Genomic DNA, 22,774 nt, shown 5'->3' with positions numbered 1-22,774 from the left:
GTCTGTTCCCAGATGTCTGGGTCTGTTCCAGTCTGGGTCATCCCGCTGCATTTGCTATCCAAATCCCACTTACCTGTAGCCCTTCCTGAAGACCTCCAGACCAAGCAGCCCCCCCCACCCCCACCCCCCAGCTTCCCGCATCAGTCCCAACCATGCTGGAGCGATAGGTACCTGACTTGAAGGTGGGCAAGTTGGGAAGGTCAGGCCACACTAAGCCAGACCCCTGTGACCGCCAACCTGGCAGGCTTTCCAACCCCCAGGCTGTTGGCCCATTGGCCTTCTTTCCCACATGTGGTCAGTCCCAGCCCCTTCAGCAAGAAGGCTGCTGGCAGCCCCTAGGGGAGCGCTTGGACCTCTGGTTCCAAACTCCAATGATGGCACCTTCTCCACTTATCTGCAAAATTACATGACTGCCAAGGGGTACCTGGGTGGAGCAGTCGCTGAAGCACCTGATTCCCGATTTCATCTCAGGTCATGATTTCACGTTCACGAGATGGAGCCTGACGTCAGGCGCTGAGCTGACAGTATGAAGCCTGCTTGAGGTGCTCTCTTTCCCTCTCTCTATGCCCCTCCCCTGCTTGTGTGTGCACTCGCCATCAATATAAATAAATAAAACAAAATGACGTGACTGCCAGGGCGCCCAGCTGGCTCAGTCGATCTCGGGGTTGTGAATTCGATCCCCGTGTTGAGTGTGAAGATCACTTTAAAAAAATAAATATTAAAAAATATATATAAAATAAAATTACACGACTGCCGTGGACAAGATGGGTAGTTTATGATAACGTAGGTGAATCACAGGAATTTAGTGTTAGGACCCGGATTGTAGTGCTCTGATTCCAGGGAAGCCCTGCCCAGAAAGGGGCCGTCCTTTCGTGTCATTCCTGTGCCCCCTAACAGGCTGGTCCTTTTCTCCTGTCTAGCTGCCCCAGGCTGGCCGCTCCTCCCCAGAGCCCGGCTACATCTTCCTCCGCCACCCAGGGCAGCAACCTCCCTCAACCGCTTCTTGGCTGGATCTGGATCACCTGGTCTCACACCGCCCACCTTTGCGCTCTGTGCCGGAGGGAGGGAGAAGTCCAAGATGCCTCTGGGTTTCTAGCTAGGCCAGTGGGGAGATGATGGCACCATTCCTTGAGACAGGGATCACGAGGAGAGGCAGGCAAGGTACTGGACAGGAAGGGTGGAGGGACCTGGGGACAGGGTGGGTTAGGAGGGTAGGGTACAGCAGTGATGAGAAGGGGAGTCTCCTTGCCTTTCTCACATCCAGCCCTTCTGCCTGATAGCGGGGCCTCGCTGGGGGTGGGACCTCGGTGGGCGGGGCCTCCATGAGGCGGTGCTGGCTGTCCAGGGTCCACCTCGAATTTCTTGCCGGAGCTACTGTAGAAGCAGAAGGAGACCTGGCCCCAGGGCATTTGAACAGCACTGCAGAATCACCTGCAGGCTCCTCTGCATCAGCAACAGAGATCTAAACCGGGGCAAAATACTGTGCTGCCTCACCGTGTTTCTGAGTTTTGATAAAACAGAATTTGGGGGCACCTGGGTGGTTCAGGCGGTCGAGCATCCGACTTCGGCTCGGGTCATGATCTTGCAGTTCATTAGTTCAAGCCCCATGTCAGACTCTGTGCTGACAGCTCAGAACCTGGAGCCTGCTTCAGATTCTGTCTCCCTCTCTCTCTGCGCCTCCCCTGCTCATGCTCTGTCTCTCTCTCTCCCTCAAAAATAAATAAACATTTTTAAAAACCAGAATTTTAACAAATGAAAAAAATTGAAGCAAAACAGTTGCCAGAATAGCTTGCCTTGTGTTTAAAAATAAATTATCTTCAGGGGTGGGGAGAAATAAAAATAATTCCCCAACCAAACACACATACATACACAGTCTAGAAAAACTTATTCTCGTGTATTAAAAGTAGGTCTCGGGGTGCCTGGGCGGCTCAGTTGGTTGAACATTTGGCTTTGGCTCAGGTCATGATCTCACTGTGGGTTCGAGCCCCGCGTTGGGCTCTGCGCTGATAGCTCAGAGCCTGGAGCCTCCTTCAGATTCTGTGTCTCCCTCTGTCTCTGCCCCTCCCTTACTTGCACTCTGTCTCTCTGTCTCTCTCTCAAAAATAAATAAATAAATAAACATTAAAAAAATTAAACGTAGGTAGGTCTCTTGGGGTCTGGGACTAAAGGTGAGTTCTTTGTAAAAAAAAAAAAATTCTGTATTTTCTAATTTTGCCGTAATGAAAATGTATTACTTGCATAACAAAATGCTTTTTAAAATAAAAGTTAAACAAAAAGCAAACAAAGAAAAAAGAATCTTTAAAACTGTTTGTGCCTTTTGCAGACTGGCTCTCGGGGCTGCTGGTTCCAGGATGTGAGGGGGTGGGTGTGGCTGACCGACACCTCGTGGGAGCCCAGGGCTTTTTCTGGATCGAGGTCACTCCCTTGGCCTTGCTGCTGTCCGCGGCAGGTGGCCTTTGTGGTTAGGTGATGCCCCAGCCAGTTCAAATGTGTTTCTGTGTGGGGTTCTGTCCTCAGGCATCCGAAGGCGTCCCCATGAGGTTCTTCACCAAGCTGGACCAGCTCATCGAGTTTTACAAGAAAGAAAACATGGGGCTGGTGACCCACCTGCAATACCCGGTGCCCCTGGAGGAGGAAGATGCGGGTGACGAGCCAGAGGAGGACACAGGTAGGGAGGGGCGGGAGGGAAGGCAGGGGGAGGGCAGCTACCCTCTAAGCACTACGGGGGAGAATTCCCGGGGCGCTTCTTTCACCACAAGGGCTTCTAGATTAGGTGAGTCTGATTATCAGAGGGAGAAGGGGAGACGTGGTGGCTAAGGACGAGCCAGGAACGCAGGCTCTGGGGTCAGACAGACCTGGGTCATACTTCCTGCTCCCCAGCTTCTTAGCTGTGTGACCTTGGGCAAACTACTTAACCTCTCTAAACCACAGAGTTCTCTTAAAGAGACAGTAGAAATAATATATACGGTTAGGGTGTCACCAAATGAGTCACTGAATGTAGAGCCTAGAGCCTAGTACACAGTAAGCACTCAATATATGCAGCTACTATCCTCGTCAAAGTAATTACTATAAAGAGAATGGAGGAAGAAATACCAGTAACTGACTGGAAGGGTGGGAGAGGTGTTTCTTTATATCACCTTGAAAAGGAAGATACAGTAGAGCCCTTAAAAAGTCTGTGAGAGTCCGGCCTCCCCTTGACACCGCGGAGGGCCGCGGACCAGTCATGCAAGAGCCTGGCAGACGCCCCTGCGGCACAGAAACCCCCTTGGATGGCGCCTGCTTTTCTCAAGAGTTCGCTTCCCTGGGCGCCTGGGCGGCTCAGTCAGTTAAGCGTCCGACTCCTGATTTCCGCTCAAGTCATAATCTCACAGATTATGGGTTCAGGCCCTGCATTAGGCTCTGCGCTGACAGTGTGGAGCCTGCTTGGAATTTTCTCTTTCTCTCTCTCTCTCTCCTCCTCCCCTGCTCACATGCCTCTCTCTCTCTCTCTCTCTCAAAATAAATAAATAAATAAGTAAACATTTTTTAAAAAGTTCACTTCCTAAAAGAAAACCTGAGATAAGTAATGGAGCCCCTCCACTGGTCAGGGTTCCCCTGCTGAGTCCCAGGAAACAGGTTTCCCTGGGGTTGTCCCCACCCCCCCAAACTGGGGCAGGTTTGACCAGAGGCGCTGCGGCCCCAGGGCTGGCTCCCACCTCGTTCCTGCAGGCAGAGGCACGCCGTGTGCTGGGCACCCCTTTCCGCCCCACGGGCTGCCTTGTGGGCCACGTGCCCACCTTCCTCCCGCCTTCCTGGGGACCCGCTTTGAGTGGTGGCGCAGCTCACTGGCTGCCTGGTGGAGGAGGAAGTCTGAGGAGCAGAGTTCTCCGCGGAGGGGCTGAGGGCCAGGCAGAGTGTTTGAAAAGGACCGAAGCTCGGTGGAGACCGCGAGGGCCTGAGCGACCCATGTCCCTTCTCACCGCCCCCCCCCCGCCCCCCGTGGAGTAAGAGGTGTCCTCGTCTGAAATAGCCCCAGCCGACATGTCCCTGTGTGAGGCCAGGGCCACCCACCTGCTCCGTGCCATGGCCACATGTCCCCCAGCTGTCCCCGGGCGCCCCAAGCCTCGCCTTGATGCCGAGAGGCCGTCCTGCAGAAATGCCCTTCACACGCCGGTGCCCTCACTTCCCGCACGCCCGATGGCTTTCTGGGGACGGCGTCTGGAGAAGGACCCCGGCACCCTCGCTAGCGCCTGGAAAGAGAAACCCAGTCTCGTGACTGCTGGCTTCACTTCCCCAAAGGAGGCGCAGTCTTTGACTCGAACCCGAGCTGTGTGACAGTCAGTCACCCCCACCGCCTGGTCCAGGGGTCTGATTTTGGCTCAGGTGCTGCCCGTCCCCACAGGGCTCAAAACACATTCATACCATGGAAAGAACCCCAGGCCACAGGAGGATGTGAGGAGCTAGTCCTTTAAGGATAATGTCCCCGGGGGCCCTGGCGTGGCCATTCGGTGTGGGAGGAGGCCCTGGGCAGGGGGTCTTGGACCCGAGGGGCTCAGGCCCCTCGTCCAGTTGTGGTGTGTTGGTGAGAGAAGTTCCCCGAAGGCGAATGCACAGGAGTCCTTTCTCCCAGGCCAGATTCAGGTTGTTGCTTTTATACTTCAGTTCTCTGGGTGAAGGGGGCCCCCTCACTTTCTTTATTTGTCCCCTAGTGTGTGGCGGGGAAAGAAGGGAGAGCAGAGGAAAGGGAGGCCGGGGTGGGCTGCCCGGCGCCCAGTTGACAGCTTTTTGCTTAGCACCTCAGTGGGACAACCTAAGCCCCACGGCCAAAGACGCCTACAACCCGGCCCCTGCCATCAGCAGGCCCCCCGTCCAGTCAGGGAGCAGAGACAGAGGGGACCGTGCAGACACAGATGGGGTCTGCCACTGGGTGCAGCGGCCCGGACCCTCTTCCGTGTCGGGGAGGGGTCACTACGCAAGAGACTCTTTGTAGGGGGGTGACCCTGCGAGTGGCAAGTGCATAGACCAAACGGTGTTCTTGCTCTTCTCTTGAGTAGAAAGTGTCCTGTCCCCTCCCGAGCTGCCGCCGAGAAACATCCCTTTATCTGTGGGGCCGTGTGAGGCCAAGGAGGTCCCCGTTGCCACCGAGAACCTGAGAGCCACCGAGGTCAGCAGGCCGAGCCTTCCCGAGCTATTGTTTCAGCGACTGCAGAGCATGGACACTAGTGGGTGAGTCCCTCCCCCACGCGCTCGCGGCTCCGAGGCCAGCCTGGGGTACCACCGCACGCGGGCGGCTCACTCTGCGCTCGCTCCTGGGGGGGCCGGCATTAGCACCGGTGCCAAGCGAGCCCAGGTCGCCCCTCTGCTGCACAGGCACGGGTGGCCCCGCTCTGGTGCTCTGTCTCCACCAGGCCCGGCTGCACGGCACCAGCTGGTTAACGGACTGACGAGCGGTCTGTTCTGCGCTGCAGAGGCCTGGCCCTGCCCCAGACTTCAGGGGCCTATGCGGTGACCCCCTGCCCGGGGCCTTGCCATAAACCGCACCCGGCATCCTTCCCCATCACAAGCATTGCTGCTGCTGTGGGTGGACGGAGTCAGATGGCCCACAGAGGGTTCGCTGCAGGCTGCACCTGCCACGTGGCCCTTTCCCGCTTTGGGCCCGGCTCCAAGGGGGCCGCCTTCCCTGTCCCCCGTGCCTGGGCCAGATCAGTGTTTCCGTGCACGGCACAGACTGTGGTCTACACCGCACGCCTCTGCTTTCTCCGTGTGACATGCAGTCATTTAATTCTTTAGCTTCTCCTCGGTCTGAGCTGGGCTCTCCGGGTCTCGTCCCGTATACAGACCCACACTGGCTCCTGCGGGTCCGTGTTGATGAGCTCCTGTAGCTTCTTTGCCGTGGCCTCCTGTGTCTCTCTCAGCAGGCCCACCGGCTGGANCTGACTCCAGGGGGGGGGGGGGGGGGGAGAGGGGGGCCAGGGATGTGGCCTTAACAGGAGGAAGCTCCCTGAGGGGTCCGGTGTCCCAGGGCCCAGCACATTGCCTTGCACAGAGAAGCCACTCCCCAGATGGTGCTGAATGAACTAAGTACGCAGTGACCTCCATGCATTAAGAATCTTAAAAAGATTTTGTGTGTGTGTGTTTCATTGTGAGAAAAAGGCCCCCTCGAAGAATATCCAAACGGCAGGGCTGATGCAGTATCTCCCGCCCAAAGGATGAGTGAGGGCGGCTCTCCTACCCTCCGATTTGGCAAAATACAAAGGAGACGCCTGAAGGTACAGACGAGCCACCCGGTTGCTAAGATACCTGGTGTTTTTTTATTTCCACTTCGAATACCCCCGGATTCCTCTGTAGGCCCACCAGGTCATATCCTGTGCACACTCCTTGAATTACCTGTGTTATTCATCAAATACTTAAATCCCAATGTTTTAAACCTGTCCACGCATTATCATGATTACCCCCGTGCATGCGCACATAACAAATACTTATTAAACCATTCCGTGTAGGGCCCACTGTCAGTTTCCACCAGTGTCTGTTTCTCTCCAGGGTTAGATGCCAAATGGAGTGAACTCCTTGGGGAGCTGGGTGGGGACGGCCTATGGTGCCACCATCTGCCCACTGCTCCCGACTTCCTGGCACGTACTGGTCAGTCCCTCCTCTCAGGGACAGGTGCTCTCTGGGGCCACCTGGCCCAGTGATGCAGGATGCAGTTTGCAACTGGCCCTCTGTGCAGCCTCCGGGGGTGGGGGGGCAGCCGGGGGCTCCCGTGCTTTCTCTGTTTCTGCCCCTCAGCTGACATGCGGCCGTGGAGCCCTCCTCACACTTGTCCTGGGGGCTGGGGCTGAGTACACGGAGCACAGTGGAGTGATGAGGCAAGCAGTGACACAGTATTGTCATCTGCGCTCATCTGGGTCGTGCAAAACAGGGATCTGCTTTGTGTTTTAAAGTCAGTCTCTTTTGGGGCGCCTGGGTGTCTCCGTCGGCTAAGTGTCCAGCTTCCATTCAGGTCACGATCTCACTGCTCATGGGTTTGAGCCCCACGTCAAGCTCTGTGCTGACAGCTCAGAGCCCAGAGCCTGCTTCGGATCCTGTGTCTCTTCTCTCTACCTCTCTCCACTCACACTCTGTCTCTCTCTCAAAAGGAAAATAAACATTAAGAAAAAAATAAAGTCAGTCTGTTTTGCATGAAAAATAACTTTTTATGTGAAGGACTGCCTTTTGATTATTCTTCACTATAAGACAGCCTGCACAGTCTTTTGTGCTATTGAATTAGATCTAATCCATTGGGCCACAGTTCATAGTTATTATGAGCCTGCTGAGTGAAATCAGGCTTCTCTGATACACAGAGTTCGCGTCTTTATGTGAACACCGTCCTACGACGAATGTCCTAACAACTATGGCTTCCTATAACAAGCACTCGTGGTCTCAGGATTACAAGGCAGTGGTCATTGGAACTGTTAAAACACATCCCTTACTGCTGTGGGAGTGACTGTCCCTCTCAGAAACAGACTTGGGCAGAAACGGGATTTTTCTGATGTCAAGACCCAGAATGAGTGTAGGTTAACCTTCAGGCTGATGATAGCTAGCCTGTAAATGGTTGCTGACGTCTCACTCTAAAAAGTCTGAATGGCCAATAGCCAAGGAACCTTCCAGTCCCAAGAGCAAGAGCTTTTTATTTGTTCTAAGATCCTGCAGAAAACACCCGTGTCCTCTAGCTCCAACCTGATTACTTATCAAGGCTGGAACAGACATCTTTAAAGCTTATAATAATTTTTTTCACACAGGCAGATCAACAACATTTGCCTCAGTCTGCCCATTTGTAAAATAGGAATAATGGTAATAATAACAGCTGCCTTCTAACATTGGTTTGGGGCCTAACAGGGAGATGGCGCCTTAAGTGCTTGCAGAGTGAGGGCTCTGTGACGCCCAGGAAATATTTGCAGTGATTATGATTTTAATCGCTAAAGAAACNATGTGCTGGGGGAGAGGATATAGAGGGACCATCAGATCCACGTGACAGCCCAGGTCCCACGCAGCCTGGGCCCTGCCTCTGCTCGGCCGGCCATCATGCACAGTGAGCCTGCATGGGCGTCACCCAGAGATTGAAGGGGCTGGGGCCAGACCCCGGAGGACGAGAGCCGGGCACCCGGCGGGGCACCCTATTTTCAGCCCGTTACTTACCACAGGGGCTTCCCCTTGGAGCCCAGCACAGCTCAGAACATCCTAAACACAGAGCTCCAGGTGGCCTTCAGCCGTGAATTTGGAGTTGGGAGGTGAGCTAGAACCATATGCCATCTCTACACCAGGCATCACTTGGCCCTCAAGTGCTGTCTTTATCAGATGCTGTACACTGTCCAAGTCATTTTGTCTCCTTTTTAAAGGATAAACATTTCCAACCAGTATCGCTCCCTTCCAAGTATAGGTTTGGAAAAAAGCCTCTATGGCTGGAGGAAGAGGCATCCTGCCCTGCTGACCCTTTAATCTTGCCCAGACCTGCTTCCCTACCCTTCTGTAAGACCAAGGGAGCCATCCAGAGCATACACGTGTTCTCCTGAAGGAGCGCGTCTTGGCCGGAGACTCAGAGAATAATAATTTCTGCCTTCACGATGGGTCTTGGTGGCTAAAGGGACAGAAAAGCATGTTTTTCTATTATTTTCAGGCTTCCTGAAGAACATCTTAAAGCCATCCAAGATTATTTAAGCACTCAGCTCGCCCTGGATTCTGACTTTGTGAAGACGGGCTCCAGCAGCCTCCCTCATCTGAAGAAACTGACCATGCATCTCTGCAAGGAGCTCTATGGGTAAGGGCTCCGTGGGTGAGGCTGCCCCCAGGGGGCGGGGACAGCGGGCGACAGCTCCCCAGGGGAAGAGATTCAGCTCATTAGAGTGACCCCGGCTCTCCGCCTGGCTGTCCAAATACCTCAGCTGTATTCAGAATAACAGGGCAGAGTTGGCAGAGGTTAGAAACCTCTGTGGTTGTTGCAGGGTTTTGTTTTCATGGTATTTAAACTGTGGCTTTTTTTTTTTTTTAACCAAAGTTAATTTGAGGCCAGTTGCTGTGGGAAGGGGTGAGTGGGAGCCCTTTCACACTTGCTCGGGATCCAGCAGTAAGGCTTTTGTTCCTGTGCCTCCTCCTCGCTGCAGCCGTGGGCACGCTGGACAAGCACAGAAAGGCTCCGAGAGGAAATAAATTACAGTCAGCCTGTCTTCTGCATAGGTGGTGATGGCCCAAGGTCACCAGTGATGACAGTTCTTTGTTGTGTTTTTTTTTAAGTGAGCCAGTTTTCCAAGGCTTTCATTTTCCAATATTGAATTCATTGAATGACCAAGTGGGAAAAATTTCTTTTAGATTTTGAAAATTTTATGGTTTAACTTAATCAATGTTAACATTAATTTCAAGTTTCATTACATTTTAATTGTTAGGAGTACAAAATTAAGGCTGCTATGCTATCTGAAGAATTGACAAAGGGTGGGCCCCTGGGTGGCTCAGTCGGTTAAGCGTCTGACATTGGCTCAGGGCATGATCTCGTGGTTTGTGGGTTCCAGCCCCGCTTTGGGCTCTGTGCTGACAGCTCAGAGCCTGGAGCCTGCTTGGATTCTCTGTCTCCTCTCTCTGCCCCTCCTCTCTTGTGCTCTGTCTCTGTCTCTCTCTCTCTTAAAAATAAATATATATATATATATTTAAAAAAAAGAATTGAAAAAGGCTTTTTTAAATGCTTGAAAAAAATCCAGAAAATTCCATTCATGAGAAATCATAAGGAGCCAAAACAATCCCATTATAAATGAAGGGTCAACATTTTGGTGGGAAAAATGGCATTTCATGTGGGTGAGGCTTTTTCGACCTCTCCTACTTCCTATTTTATTATAAACATACAGCAGCTTCAGAACTTGCTGGTCAATTTCTCTGCCGCCATATCGATCTTAGCTTAGCTAATATGCAAAAAAGAGTCTTTTATCAGCAGTAATCAAATTGAACTTTCCTCTGAAAGACTCTTAAAAGCACAGTCAGTACATTCGGTAAATTTAACAAATAATTTCTTTGACAAATGGGGCATCATCAGATTGGTCGGTCGGGTTTTGTTTCAGTGAATTGGCTTTCAACTCATGTAGTTTCAGCCAAGTGGACCTAGAACCGTCATTTGTGTAGATTTGCTTGGAGAGATGTTTTTCCAACTGATGCTATTGTTATAAATCATTTGTCACTAGGAAACACACACACATACACACACATGCGCGCCCGGCACTTTTTCTTTTTAAGAGACACAGATTCATGACGACTGGGAACAAGCTTTTATTTCTGTTCCAGTAAAGGTCCCGTTCTTTGCTGCTGCCTTATGTGGGAGGAAATACATCTCTTAGTCTCTCCGCTGGCTTCCCCCAGGGTGCCGACCTCTCTGTGCTCCTGGGAAAAACTTCCTTGGGCTTCCTGCTCTTCCCCATCTCTATTCACTGAACAGTTAACTCCTAGCTACAATTAGAGACCCTGGCATGTTCCCTGCACACCTGTCCGTCTTCACCCTCAGAGCCAAAAGCATTGGAGACTTGGTGAACTGGGGATGGAATTGTAGAAAGGCTTACACAGACGCAAAGTCATGTTCCCCCTTCCACAACTATGCACGTGTGGGTTTCAAACTGCTTTGTTTGGAACAGACCTTTAGCTCATTCATTCTGTCGGCCAGTCATTTACTTAACAAATATGTGCAGCGGGTCCCTCTGAACTTCTGGGTACGAGGTGTAATAAACACAATTATTAATAAACAATTATTAATAAAATAATAAACACAAACACAATGCACAAGCCTTCTGCTCTTTGAGACCTGGTTGGGGCTGATGTCCTAGTGAGGAACACAATAGTAGACTAAATCTGTAAACAAAGATAATTTTCGTAAGCATTATGACAAAATAAAATAGGCAAAAGAGATGGAGACATTGGGTGGGAGGGTGTCAGTGTCCTTTGGGGTTAAGGAGGCCTCTGTGAGGTGATGACAGAGCTGGGACCTTGGTGACAAAGGGGAGCTAGCCATCCAGCAATTTAGTGGAGGGCCGGCAAGAAGAAAGGGCCCGAGGCGGGAATGAGACCAGCCTGCAAGGAACAGAAAGTCTGTGTGGCTGGGACACAATGAGGGAGGGAAAGTGTGAGCGGCAGAGGCTGGGGACAGGCACGTGTAGGGTGGGCCAGACACAGGACAAATTTTTGTTCAGTCTGAATTTTAGATAAATCCCAGATATTTTATTAGTGTAAGTATATACCGTGTAGTGCTGGGATATACTTATACTGGTCGATTATCCATTATTTATCTGAAGTCCAAAATTCGCCTGGAGGTCCTGCGTTTTATCTGGCAACATCAGGCATGAGCCACAAGCACGTACACCTCACAAGTCTCTAGAGGTTTTACAGGATTGTGCCATGGTCTGAGTTCGGGCTGTGGGGAGGATCTCAGGAGGCTGACACAAAGCCGGAGAGCAGTTCCACGCTCAGCGGCTGTGGCGTGAGGGCAGCTCATGAGAAGGGGAGGCAGGGGTGTGTCTCTGCGTTGCTTCCTGCTGAGTCCTGGGGTTTGGGACAGTGCCCAGCACACGCGAATGGCTGATGGACGTTAGTTCAGTGTGGTGACCCACGGGCGTGGGGGTGTGCCCGCACTGACAGTAGCGCGACCTGGGGCGTGTGTGGGTGCTGGAGCTGGTACATTGGCTGCCTGTTTGGCTGCAGGATCGGGGGGAGAGGAATGGAGGGCGACCCCTAGGTTTTGGGTGTGAGCGGCTGAATGGATGGGGGTGCCAGTTACTGAGAGTGGAGGTTGAGGAGGAGGGCATGGGCAGGGGGGAGATCTTTAGGAACGTCTCTTAGCGGGAAGGTGACAGAACCGAGGTGTCGGAGCCTCCCCTGCGAACTGTCACGCTGAGGGTGCGTGTCTGAATGTCAGCGGCACAAAGGCTTGAGGGCGATTTGTGACCCCAGCTATAAGATTCCCTAGAACCAGACAGAGACTTTTCCAGAGATAAAAAAGAATAGAGAACAACACCACCAGAGTCTGGAAATACTTGGTCACCCTTCAAATGGAGAAATGAGAGGAGCTCCAAGTGGAATTTTAAAGTAAAATGTCCCCAGTGTGGAAGGAGGTATTTTATCTATTAATGAGAATGGGGGTAAGATTTTAATAGACAAACCCAAAACAAAAATACATCACCCGCATTACAACGGCTTCATTGGAGGCCATAAAGATAAACCCAGAGTTTTCCAATCGAATCTGAAAATTAAATCACAAAACAGCAGAATGTCAGGGAAGTATATATAGAAAACACGGGAGTGGAGCACTAACTAAACTATGCAAAGAATGTGTGATAAAAAATTGATAGTCTTTGGGAAGAGGGCATTCATAGAAATTCAGCTTAGAGATGGTAGGAGGGGCTCTCGAAGAAGAAGGAAAAAAACAATGCATAATCAATGGCTAAGTAGGTAAAAGAAAAAAGTATTCCCAGGCTTATCAAGGACCTAAATCCAGGTTTTGAGAAGCCTCATAAAGATCCAATTAGCAGAGTGACCAAATAGCACCATCTAAATCTCTTCTTATAAGAAGTTTCCAAACCACAAGGGAAGATGAATTCAGAAAGTAAATAATTATAAACAGCATCCTTACTTTTAAAAATGACAAAATGTAATAATATTCCCACTGCCTGATAATACAGTATAAATTCTGAAGCAACATCTCCAAGGAGATGTCTACTGACCTGGGATTAACTGAACACAGATGTCATTCAAGAGCACCGGGATTCAGGGCGCCTGGGGGGCTCATTAGGTTGCACATCTGGCTCTTGACTTTGGCTCAGGTTGTGATCTCACAGTCTGGGTTTGAGCTCCCTGTCGGGCTCTTTGTTGACAGCACAGAACCTTCCTTGGATTCTCTCTCTCTCTCTCTCTCTCCCCCTCCTCCCCNGTAATGCAGCACTGAGGAACCACTTATTTAAGAACATTTCCCCCCCCCCCCGCCTCCCCCCCACCTCAAAATAAATAAGCTTAAAAATAAAAGAGCAAAGGGAGTCTTTGGAGATTTTAAAAACTTGTAGAACTGTTCTAATCACGTGTGTTTCCTTCAAAAAGGATCAGAGAATTTTTTTCCAGAAACCTTCGAGTGCTGGCGAACCTAAAAATAAGAGCCCAGCAGCTTACTGAGCAGCTGGATATGAATACACCCAAAGCGAAAGTGTTCATTCTATACTTCCAGAACACAATATGACGAAAATAGAATAAATCAGAAAACTAGCCACAACCATCCGACCATCTGCACGCTTTCAGATCTCCTCTTAAATCACAGCTGAATTAGGCAAGGAACCTACGCGAGGGGTAGCCTTTATGGGTAGGGGTGAGGGCGCAGAGTAATCACACCACCGCCTAGGAGAACTCTGTGTGACACAGCCAAAGCAGTACTTGGAGGAAAAGCCATAGCTTTAGATGCTCTAGGATAATGAGTCAAACACACAAACTGAATCCAGACTGTGAGTCTGTGGGAGGTTATCATGGGTCAAGTCCTGATTGCCGCGACAGTTCCCACATCCAGCAAAGTACCAGCAACGTTTGTTTGAACTCAGTGTTCACGAACGGAGATTAAATGTATGCGGGCCCCTGCCATACACCGTTCCAGAGCTGGAGACGCGGCAGCGAGCAACACAGAGTCTTTAAGAAACCTCTGTCGAGCAAATACACAACACCACCACCGGGCAAGCAGAAGAGCAGGGGAATATGGTAGAAATCAAACCAGAAATAAATTAGGAAAAAAGTCCATTACAATTTTGAATATTAGATGGGCGTCTGGGTGGCTCAGTTGGTTGAGTATCTGACTTCAGCTCATAATCTCCCGGCTCTTGGGTTCAAACCCCACCTTTGTGCTGACAGCTCAGAGCCTGGAGCCTGCTTTAGATTCTGTACCTCCCTCTCTCTGCCCCTCCCCTGCTCCATGCTCTTTCTGTCTCTCTCAAAAATAAACAAACACTAAAATTTTTAAATATTAGAAGTGTCAGAGCGTTAATAATCTGCCTTAAAGATTTGCAAATCAAGAATACGGTGCACAGGGTGCCTGGGTGGCTCAGTTAGTTAGGAGTCCGGCTTCAGCTCAGGTCATGATCTTGCGGGTTCTTGAGTTGGAGCCTCGCATTGGGCTCTGTGCTGACAGCTCGGAGCCTGGAGTCGGCTTCAGATTCTGTATCTCCCTCTCTCTCTGCCCCTCCCCTGCTTGTGCTCTTCCCAAAATAAAGAAATATTTTTTAAAAAATTTTTAATATTTTTAATGTTTTATTTATTTCTGAGAGAGAGACACAGCTTGAGCAGGGGAGGGACAGAGAGAGAGGGAGACACAGAATTGAAAGTAGGCTCCAAGCTCTGAGCTAGCTGTAAGCACAGAGCCCGACGCAGGGCTCGAACCCATGAACCGTGAGATCCATGACCTGAGCCGAAGTCGGACGCTTACCCAACTGAGCCACTCAGGCGCCCCTAAAAAATTTTTTAACAAAAGAAAAAGATGTCCTTTATCACCTGGTTTTGTGCTGTATGGGAAATTTTGGCCAAAGTAAGATGAGATAAAGAAGGGACCCTAACTAACATTTCTAGAACATCTGGGAGCCAGTCAGACTTGTCAAGATTTTACAAAGTTTAAAAATGGAAGGAAAGCCAGCATCATTCTTAGAAAACCCTAAGGATTCAGCCTGTGTGTGTGTACTTGTGTTTTTAAAAAGGAGAAGAATGAGGGACATCTGTTTGACGTTAAAGCATGTTCAGAATTAGTGCCTTGGAAAATGTTTGTTAACCCAGAATTCTTGTGTGAAAATGAGAGTTTGAACGGAATACAGCTGGGGCTCCTGGGTGGCTCAGTGGGCTAAGCCTCTTTCTCTTGATTTCCGCTCATGTCATGATCTCACGGTGGTGGGATCCAGCCCCACGTCAGGCTCCACACTGAGTAGAGCCTGCTTGAGATTCTCTCCCTCTCTTTCTGCCCCTCCCCTGCTCCCTCTCTCTCTCTCAAAATAAATACATAAATATTAAAAATAAACAAATAAAGGGAATACTGCTGCATGAACAGATGAGTGAGTTCTGGCAGAGGGGTTGGGGGAACCCAGAACCTGTCTGCCCAGGCTTCGCCTCTCTCTGCCTTGCTGGTCAGTTCCCTCCACACCCTTACTGGTCCCTGGAGGAGACCCACTTGTGACCCCTTCAAAGCCAGAAGGTTAAAACACCATCCCCGAAACTGTGAGATGCTATAAATCTGCCATCTTGGCATTTCCTGGTACTCATGGGGAGGCCCTGGATTTTTAGTTAAATGAATGACATGGAACCTGGAAACAGATCCTACCATATTCTAGAAGAGCATATATACTTGATGAGCCCAAAGGAAGTACGGAAAACAGAGCATGTGTTGTTGAGTGAAACTGAATAGTAATATGGAGAAAGATGAACTTAGTTCCACCCCATATTTAAAAAAAAAAATCATCCAGATGAGGTAAGGGATTAAAAAATATAATACCAACAAGAAAAACCCATATATAATGTAACTCTAAAAAAAGCAAGTAAGAAACCAAGTTAAAATGAGCAAAATAATTGTTTACTAGTAAATACTGATGATAAGTGTTTAACTAAGGTAAGCAACGAATTACCCAGGAAAAGATGAAAAATAGAACAATAAAAAAATTACAAAGCACTTTGCAGTGAAATCCAACCTGCCCAGGATGAAAATAACATAATGGGAAAAAGTACAACTTCCAGGTTAAATAAAAAGCAAAGCGGTGCCTAAAGAGTTTATACCGATGTCCAAAAATTCTGGCAAAATTCCCAACAGAAAACTGACAAAGGACACAAGCAGTTTATACAAAGAGAAATACGCTAGAAACCAACTATGTAGAAGTATATTTAATGACAATAAATTAAAGGTATGTAATCAATGCATCAATATTGAAATGCAGTGCTATAGCCACTAAACGAGAGAGGCAAAGAAAACCCTAGAAAGAATGAGGACGGCACATCAAATAGGCAGGCTCAAACGGTGCTCCTGGCCCGTGATGGGTGCCAGCACCCAAAGTCTTGGCAATATTGCTCAAGAGTCATAATCTCTGCTTACTATAAGACTTAATTGAAAATAAGAAAGGCTATAGGAACAAAGCTGTTCAGAGCAGCTTTTATTTGTAATCACCAAGATCTCAAAATAACCCAAGAATCTAGCAATTCATTTTGGCACATTTACTCAATAGAATATTTCAAGACCATTAGAACGTTAAACGTGTAAAGACAGGAAGTTTGGGGTGAAATAAATGAGAACGAGAACTCAAAATGGTCTGCCGCTGTGCTTAAAGCGATGTGAGAACAATAGAAAAAGAGGGGAACAAAGAAGGGGCAAAGCTGTGGAGTAGGAGTTGTCAAGGAATTAGACAATGAAAAATCTCTCCAGGCGTCCGTCTGGGTGGTAGGGAGGGGATTTGAACCCGAAGGCGCAGACTGTGGGCCAGCACAGGAAGCCCCTGGGGCATGCATTTAAAATGCAGATTCCGGACCAAATCGGGTTGGGGCCCAGAAATTTGCATTTTTAACACCTGGGTGGTGTTTGCAGTTCTTCTAAACACTCCAGGTTGGGAACCAGGGATTACTCAGTGGTTTCGGAGTAGTTTCGTGATCCTAGATTCGAGTGATCCACAGCCTGTGAGTATGGCTAACCAGAGGTGAATCAAATCTACAGAGCTATCTGCATTGAGATGCCAGTTCGGCCCAGGGTGGGGGACAGGATGGGAAGAGTGGGGGTCTGGGAGGGGGGGCTGCCAGCACTGGCAGGCCTGGATCTTTGCCCAGGCTTGTCTTTTGCCAGACCGGGTGTGGCCATGCCTCTGGCTGGATCCTGCCATGCTTTCCCCGGTCCCTCACTAATCCTTGACCTTCACCTTGTCTCCTGCTCCCAGCGAAGTCACCCGGACTCTCCCCTCCCTGGAGTCTCTGCAGAGGTTGTTTGACCAGCAGCTCTCCCCTGGCCTCCGTCCGCGGCCTCAGGTAAAGGCTCTGGGGTTGGAAAGAAGAGATTGATAAAGCGGGGTGGAGGTGAGGGGTGTGGGGGTAAGATAGCCGGAGTCCCCAGGGCTCAAAAGGGAGCCAACTCCTGCCCTGAGTTGGCTGGGAGGACCAGAGCATGGGGTAGGGGACGGGGAAGGGCGGGGAAGGGTGGGGGGGGGAGCTTCAGGTCCCTGTCCGCCCAGTAAGACATTTCCCCGCTGCCTAATTTTGACTTGAGTAAAGATTTCAAATTGCATCCCCCTCAGCAGAACTGCTTATTAGTGCTGAATAAGGAAGCTCAGCAGGGCCTTTTTTCATCATTGCTCATCGGAAACTATTAGAAAGAAAAGCAGGAGGTGCCTAAATGCTTGATCCTGCCTCTTGCTCCTAAAAGAGCAAGGTGAAGATTCTCCCTGCCCCCATCCACACACAGGCTCACAGCCTTGCGGGCCTAAAGCCAAGTTGTCTGAGAGCAAATATCTACGTATTGAAAGGGGTAACCAGCAGACTTGAAAAGCAGAAGCAGCATCTCCAGAGAAAATACTTGCCGCAAATATAAGGGACAAAGGATTAATATGTTAAAAAACAAAACAAAACAAAAAAAACCTCTTACAAATAAGTAAAAACAACCCAATTTTTAAAATGGGGAGAGGTTATAAAACAAAGGCTTTCTTGCTAAAGAGTGGTGGGAATGACCAATATATTTACAAAAACTCGTTTAGCCTCACCTCATTAGTAACTGGCAAATGACATTCATAACCAGAAAGTCTCTGCCTATCAGATGAGCAAAAAGTTGATTGGTGACGTCAGGGGTTGGGGTCAGGGACTCCTGTGTTCACAGTTGTGCAGCTGGGAGTAGAAACGGGGTTTCTGAAACGTTGTTTATCTGCAACGACCCTGTTAATCGCACACATCCTTCCAGCACGCAGTTCTAGACGCAGGCGGCTGTCTTAGGGGAAAAAAGCAAATGGCAGACCAGCCTCTAAACTACGATGTGCAACTACGTGTGATAATCAGGCCAGAAGGATTTATACCCAGAGGGCCATTCTGGTCACCCCCTGATGGATGGAACGGGGGAGAAGGGGCTAGGCCATGGGGGACTTCAGGTTTGACCGTACTGTTTGCTAAGAGTTCTTTTTACTGAGAAAATGTATACGTGCTATTTGTACAGCTTAAAGATTCACCAGATTTTGAAAACCTAATGTTGCTTTCCTTGAAGTGAATGATGATTCGTCAATTTCTGGGAAAGTAAGCAAAGCTAGGCAAAAGAAGGGCCCTGCCAGACAGTCTCATTTAAATGGTTTGAACTGAAGACCACACCCATAGTTTTGAAATTGACCAGAGGCAGAAGCCCCCTGGGAGTTAAGCTCCAGCAGTCAAGCTGAGGCTGTTTGGCCCAATCTTCCGGCCAGTGTACAGAGCTGGGACAGGATGGAGACCAGCATTAGAGAAAAGGTTCTCCTTCCCACTCTCCCTTATGAAGTCCTGACCCACAAAGGAAGGCAGAGAGGTGGCTCTTGCCTTCAGAAGTTACAAATCGGGAGGAAGTTCCAAGGCTGCCGAGGTTGAGGAAAGAACACTGGTCCCTGGATCTGAAACATCTGAGCTCAGTATCTGCCATGCCCCTCGTGGTTCTTAGCTTCCTCATCTGTGCAGTGGGTACAGCGTGTCTGATACGGCAGGGTTTTTGAAGGAGTAAGTGAAATACATGTGTGAGATCACTTACGACACGAAGCCCTTCCTCTTGGGCAGGGGAGACCTGCTGAGGACACCCGGACCCCTGCGTGGAATTTGAGAACTGATGCGAGGTGTAACATTATCAAAATGACTGCGGACTTTAGGGTTAGGGGAGACCTGTCTCCGCCCTGTGTGAGAAGGGAGAGCGCTAACCCTGGAACCCACATCCTCCCTTTAAAAGGGCAACTAAAAAGCAAAGTAAAATAACGGGGCCAGTTTATGGGAACCCACAGGTCTTGCTCAGACCAATTCGCTCACTTCTAGGCAGAGCTGCGAATTCTGTCCTCAGCCTTGACGTTAGTGACGTTAGTGACATTTGGGGCCAGATGATTCTTGGTTGTGGGGGACTGTCCTGTGCATTGTGGGATGTTAACACCTCCGTGTTTATACAGACTAGATGCCATTAGCACTCTCCAGTTGTGACAACCCAGCATGTCTCCAGACGTTTCAAATGTCCCTTGGGCAAAATCGCCACCAGCCGGAACCCTGGGCTAGGTCTAACATTCAAGTCTCAGGTCCACACTAGCTGTGTGACCTTGGACAAGTTGACTCATCGCTGTGACTCAATTTCCCACCCACAAAACAAGGGTTAGAAGAATCGATTCATGTGAGGATTAGATGAATGGATACGTTTAACATGTGCTTAGCAACGGAAGGACTCCTCAAATTCTCTATGTGTTCTGCTGGCTATGGCCCACAAGTGCTGGCATTAGGCTAATACCTGTTGCTCCGAGAACTAACTCCTGGCTTGTCAATAACTTTGTTTACACTTGGTAAGTTTTTGCCAAGCCTGCCTCCTAAGACACCGGAGAGGGGAGAAGACCCCAGCCTTAGTCTGCGAGGTGACTGCCCCAGGAAGCCACTGGGTCATTCCAAGTGTCCAAGACGAAGAGAAGAAGGGTGAATTTGTTCTTTTCATTCAGTTCTTTACGAGAAAAACAACCTGGAACAAAGGGATCCTGAATGGTCCCTCTGCTGATGGGCTGCTAGGCCCCATCCCCACCCGAGGCTTGGCTGAGCTTTGTTAAGGAGCAGGGCAAAACCGAAATAGAGAAAGTGTTGACAAATAGGATGTGTTTGAGGTGTTGACAAAGCTCTGAGGGTTGTGGGGGCTGGTGGGGGTGGTTGGGGGCAGTCATGGTGGTCATGGTGGGGGTGGTACCTGAGATGATGGGACAGGTAGTTCGCTAAAGTGGGGGAGTGGCCGGAATTAAAGGTCAAACAAAAGTGTCGGGTGGCCCCCTTACTAAGCAAGGGGGGAGGTAAAGGGATTTCACAGGGTTGGCGTTAACACTCACTCCATTCCCTACACGCGTCTGATTTTCTCCAACTTCTGGAAGGCAGGGATGGTTTCATTAATGCCACATGTGTGACCGCACATCTGGCCCAGAGTAGATGCTTTATAATTGTCGGTTCTGGGGATAAACGCGTGAGCCTGTGGGTTTGGTCTCAAGATGGTCAGGGGTTCACGTCTCACTCTGCCACTCTGGCCATGTGACTCCACACAAGGGGCTTGGGCTCTCTGGGCCCCCAGTACACGTTGAACAACTTCACTGAGCACGTTCTATGGCCAGGCGCTGGTCCTGACCGAACGCCATACTCATGGCCCCAGTTCTCAGCTCCAGGTTCTCAGCAGGGAAAACATGAGGAGCAGATGAATGACCTGGGTGACTGATCAGGAACAAAGCAGGGTGATTGGATAGAGATTCGCTGGTGGTATCTTTACTGTGGTCCCGGGACACGCCTTTGTGGATCCGAAACCTGAGTGAGGAGGCGGCCTCCCCAGGTGACCCTCACGTCTCTGGGAATTCCCCGGGGAGTGTAGCTCAGGGCCACAGGCAAGTCAGAGGTGGGGAGAAGAGTGGCCGGGCCTGAAGGGTCACCATACAGGGTCTCATTGGGCAGGGTAAGGAGTTTGGATAATTTCCTCCCCGTGGTGCGTTTTAGGCAGTGAGATGGCTATATTCTGGAAGTAGAGGAAGAATGCCGACGGAGTACATGTAAGGGGGACAGAGGCCAATTTTGTTTAAGCCACTTGAGTGGATGAGATGAGAGGCGATTGGAGAGGCAGATGAAGGTTCGTTTTTTGGTCATGGCAATGTTGAGATGATTATAGATAGCTGATGTTCTCATCTGCGAGGGGGAGTAATAATAATACTTAGGGGGTAGAGGGGGGGCGAGGTGAGACAGCGTGGAATGGGCCCAGGGGAGCGCCTCTCGATGGCAACACCCTGTGACTGTTGTCCTTACTTGTTCTTTTCCTCAGGTCCCTGGCGAGGCCAATCCCATCCACATGGTGGCCAAGCTCAGCCAACTGACAAGTCTCCTGTCCTCGATTGAAGACAAGGTATTAGGAGATCTTACAGCCTCTCTGGGCTTCTCCTCGGCCCTCTCTTTGCTTAGAGATTGCCCCGGTGTGCAGGCTCTGTGCTCCCTTCAACTCTGTCCCCAAAACATGCTGCTTTACCTGTTCCTCCCCCTCCCAGCCTGAAGCGCCTTCTGCATTTATGCCCCCAGGTCAAGGCCTTGCTGCATGAAGGCACTGAGTCTCCCCACCGACGTTCCCTCATCCCTCCGGTCACCTTTGAGGTGAGTGGCTGTGCCTTTGTGTTCCAGGAGGCTGAGGGCTGTCCTGGTCTCTGGGGAAGAACAGCTTTTGGCTCAGCTCTACAAAGGCAAGGAGCCCAACACTGAAGAGTGTGGGTTGGCAGGGCCACGTGTGGAGACGGTCCCCAGACGGGTGTGTGGAACCCCCTTCAGGGGAGAGCTTCGCAGCCCAAGATGCTCTAAACTGTGTCCTTCTCCAACTCGGGGCAGTGAGTGACATCAAAAAGGAGACCCCGAAACTGCCTGCAAAGTAGTAACTCAAGAGAGGAGTAGGAAAACATCCCATCTCCATGATTTCCCTGAGAGTGACGCAGTTAGAACTTCCACGCTCAGACCCAGAAATCTGTTCTTATTGATCCACAGAGATTCAGGTGCCTAATTGTTATCAGTAAATGTTCAGTTGTTGTTTGTAACAAGGCTCAGGAGCTTAAGTCTGTTACGAACATCCGTTGTGGGAGTAGATAACACATCAGATTAATGAGTGTCGTCAAATTAAGCAGTGAAATGAATCAGTTTCCGGTAGTTCACCTGTTCCCTCCGCCAAACCCGTTGGCAGAGCAGCTGATGTGCACACGATGTACTAACCAGGTCCCCTGCCCACGGAAACACGGACTGGGGCTCCGGGGCAAGGGACGCTGGGAGGTGGGAGCCCAGTGACCCCACACGGGACACCAGGGCCGGACTGGCCAAGGGCTGCGCAGCCACAGGGACGAGGGGCTCGCAGGCGCCGTGAAAGTCCGCAGAGAGAGAGAGGGTGACCCACATCTCCCCTCCCCTCGCAGGTAAAGGCAGAATCCCTGGGGATTCCTCAGAAGCTGCAGCTCAAAGTCGATGTTGAGTCTGGGAAACTGATAATTAAGAAGTCCAAGGACGGTTCTGAGGACAAGTTCTACAGCCACAATAAGAGTAAGACCCCCTCCCACACCCGTGACACCCTCCCCCCACCCCCCGTCTTGCAGTGACCTTACTCCAGACCGGTCATTAGCCGATGCTGGAGAGGAAGTCCCATCAGGCACGTCCACCCCTGTGCTAGGATGCTCCCCACCCCTCTCCCTGCCTGTGGGTCCCCTGCCCAGTTCCGAGGCCCACCTCACGTGCACCTCCTTCACGAGGCCCTTCATCTGTTCTACCACCTTCCACCAAACCCTGGAGAAGTGAACTGAAATGCTTGGGGCTGGGGGAGCGGGGGAGTCACTTCTTTGTGATTGTGAAGTTCTCCTCTAGGAGCAGGCGATGCAAAAGGTCCCCGCACAGTCCCCCTACAGAGCCCTGCACATACACGGGTTCCGGACCAGTCAGTAACTTCTAGTGGGGCGTAGACTGAGACTCAGTTTAGCATGTGCTCAAGCATGTGGGTTCTGGAACTAAACTGTGTAAAAAAGTTTTTTTAATGTTTATTTATTTTTGAGAGACGGAGACAGAGAATGAGCGGGGGGGG

General features: G+C 50.3%; 1 protein-coding gene across 1 annotated transcript in view; it reads left to right on the top strand.

The window, feature by feature from the left end:
• Nucleotides 1–22,774, top strand: part of INPP5D (inositol polyphosphate-5-phosphatase D) — a 121,089-nt gene that overhangs the window by 49,929 nt on the left and 48,386 nt on the right. The window contains exons 3-9 of the mRNA XM_077758496.1: nt 2,518–2,668; nt 5,034–5,205; nt 8,633–8,773; nt 16,905–16,992; nt 20,996–21,076; nt 21,247–21,318; nt 22,119–22,242. Of these exons, the coding sequence (XP_077614622.1) occupies nt 2,518–2,668; nt 5,034–5,205; nt 8,633–8,773; nt 16,905–16,992; nt 20,996–21,076; nt 21,247–21,318; nt 22,119–22,242 (829 nt within the window). The remainder of the gene's footprint in view (nt 1–2,517; nt 2,669–5,033; nt 5,206–8,632; nt 8,774–16,904; nt 16,993–20,995; nt 21,077–21,246; nt 21,319–22,118; nt 22,243–22,774) is intronic.

This window comes from Crocuta crocuta, unplaced genomic scaffold (assembly GCF_008692635.1).
Source record: "Crocuta crocuta isolate KB4526 unplaced genomic scaffold, BGI_CrCroc_1.0 scaffold290, whole genome shotgun sequence".
Classification (NCBI taxonomy): Eukaryota; Metazoa; Chordata; class Mammalia; order Carnivora; family Hyaenidae; genus Crocuta; species Crocuta crocuta.
This window is presented reverse-complemented; position numbering and strand designations above follow the sequence as displayed.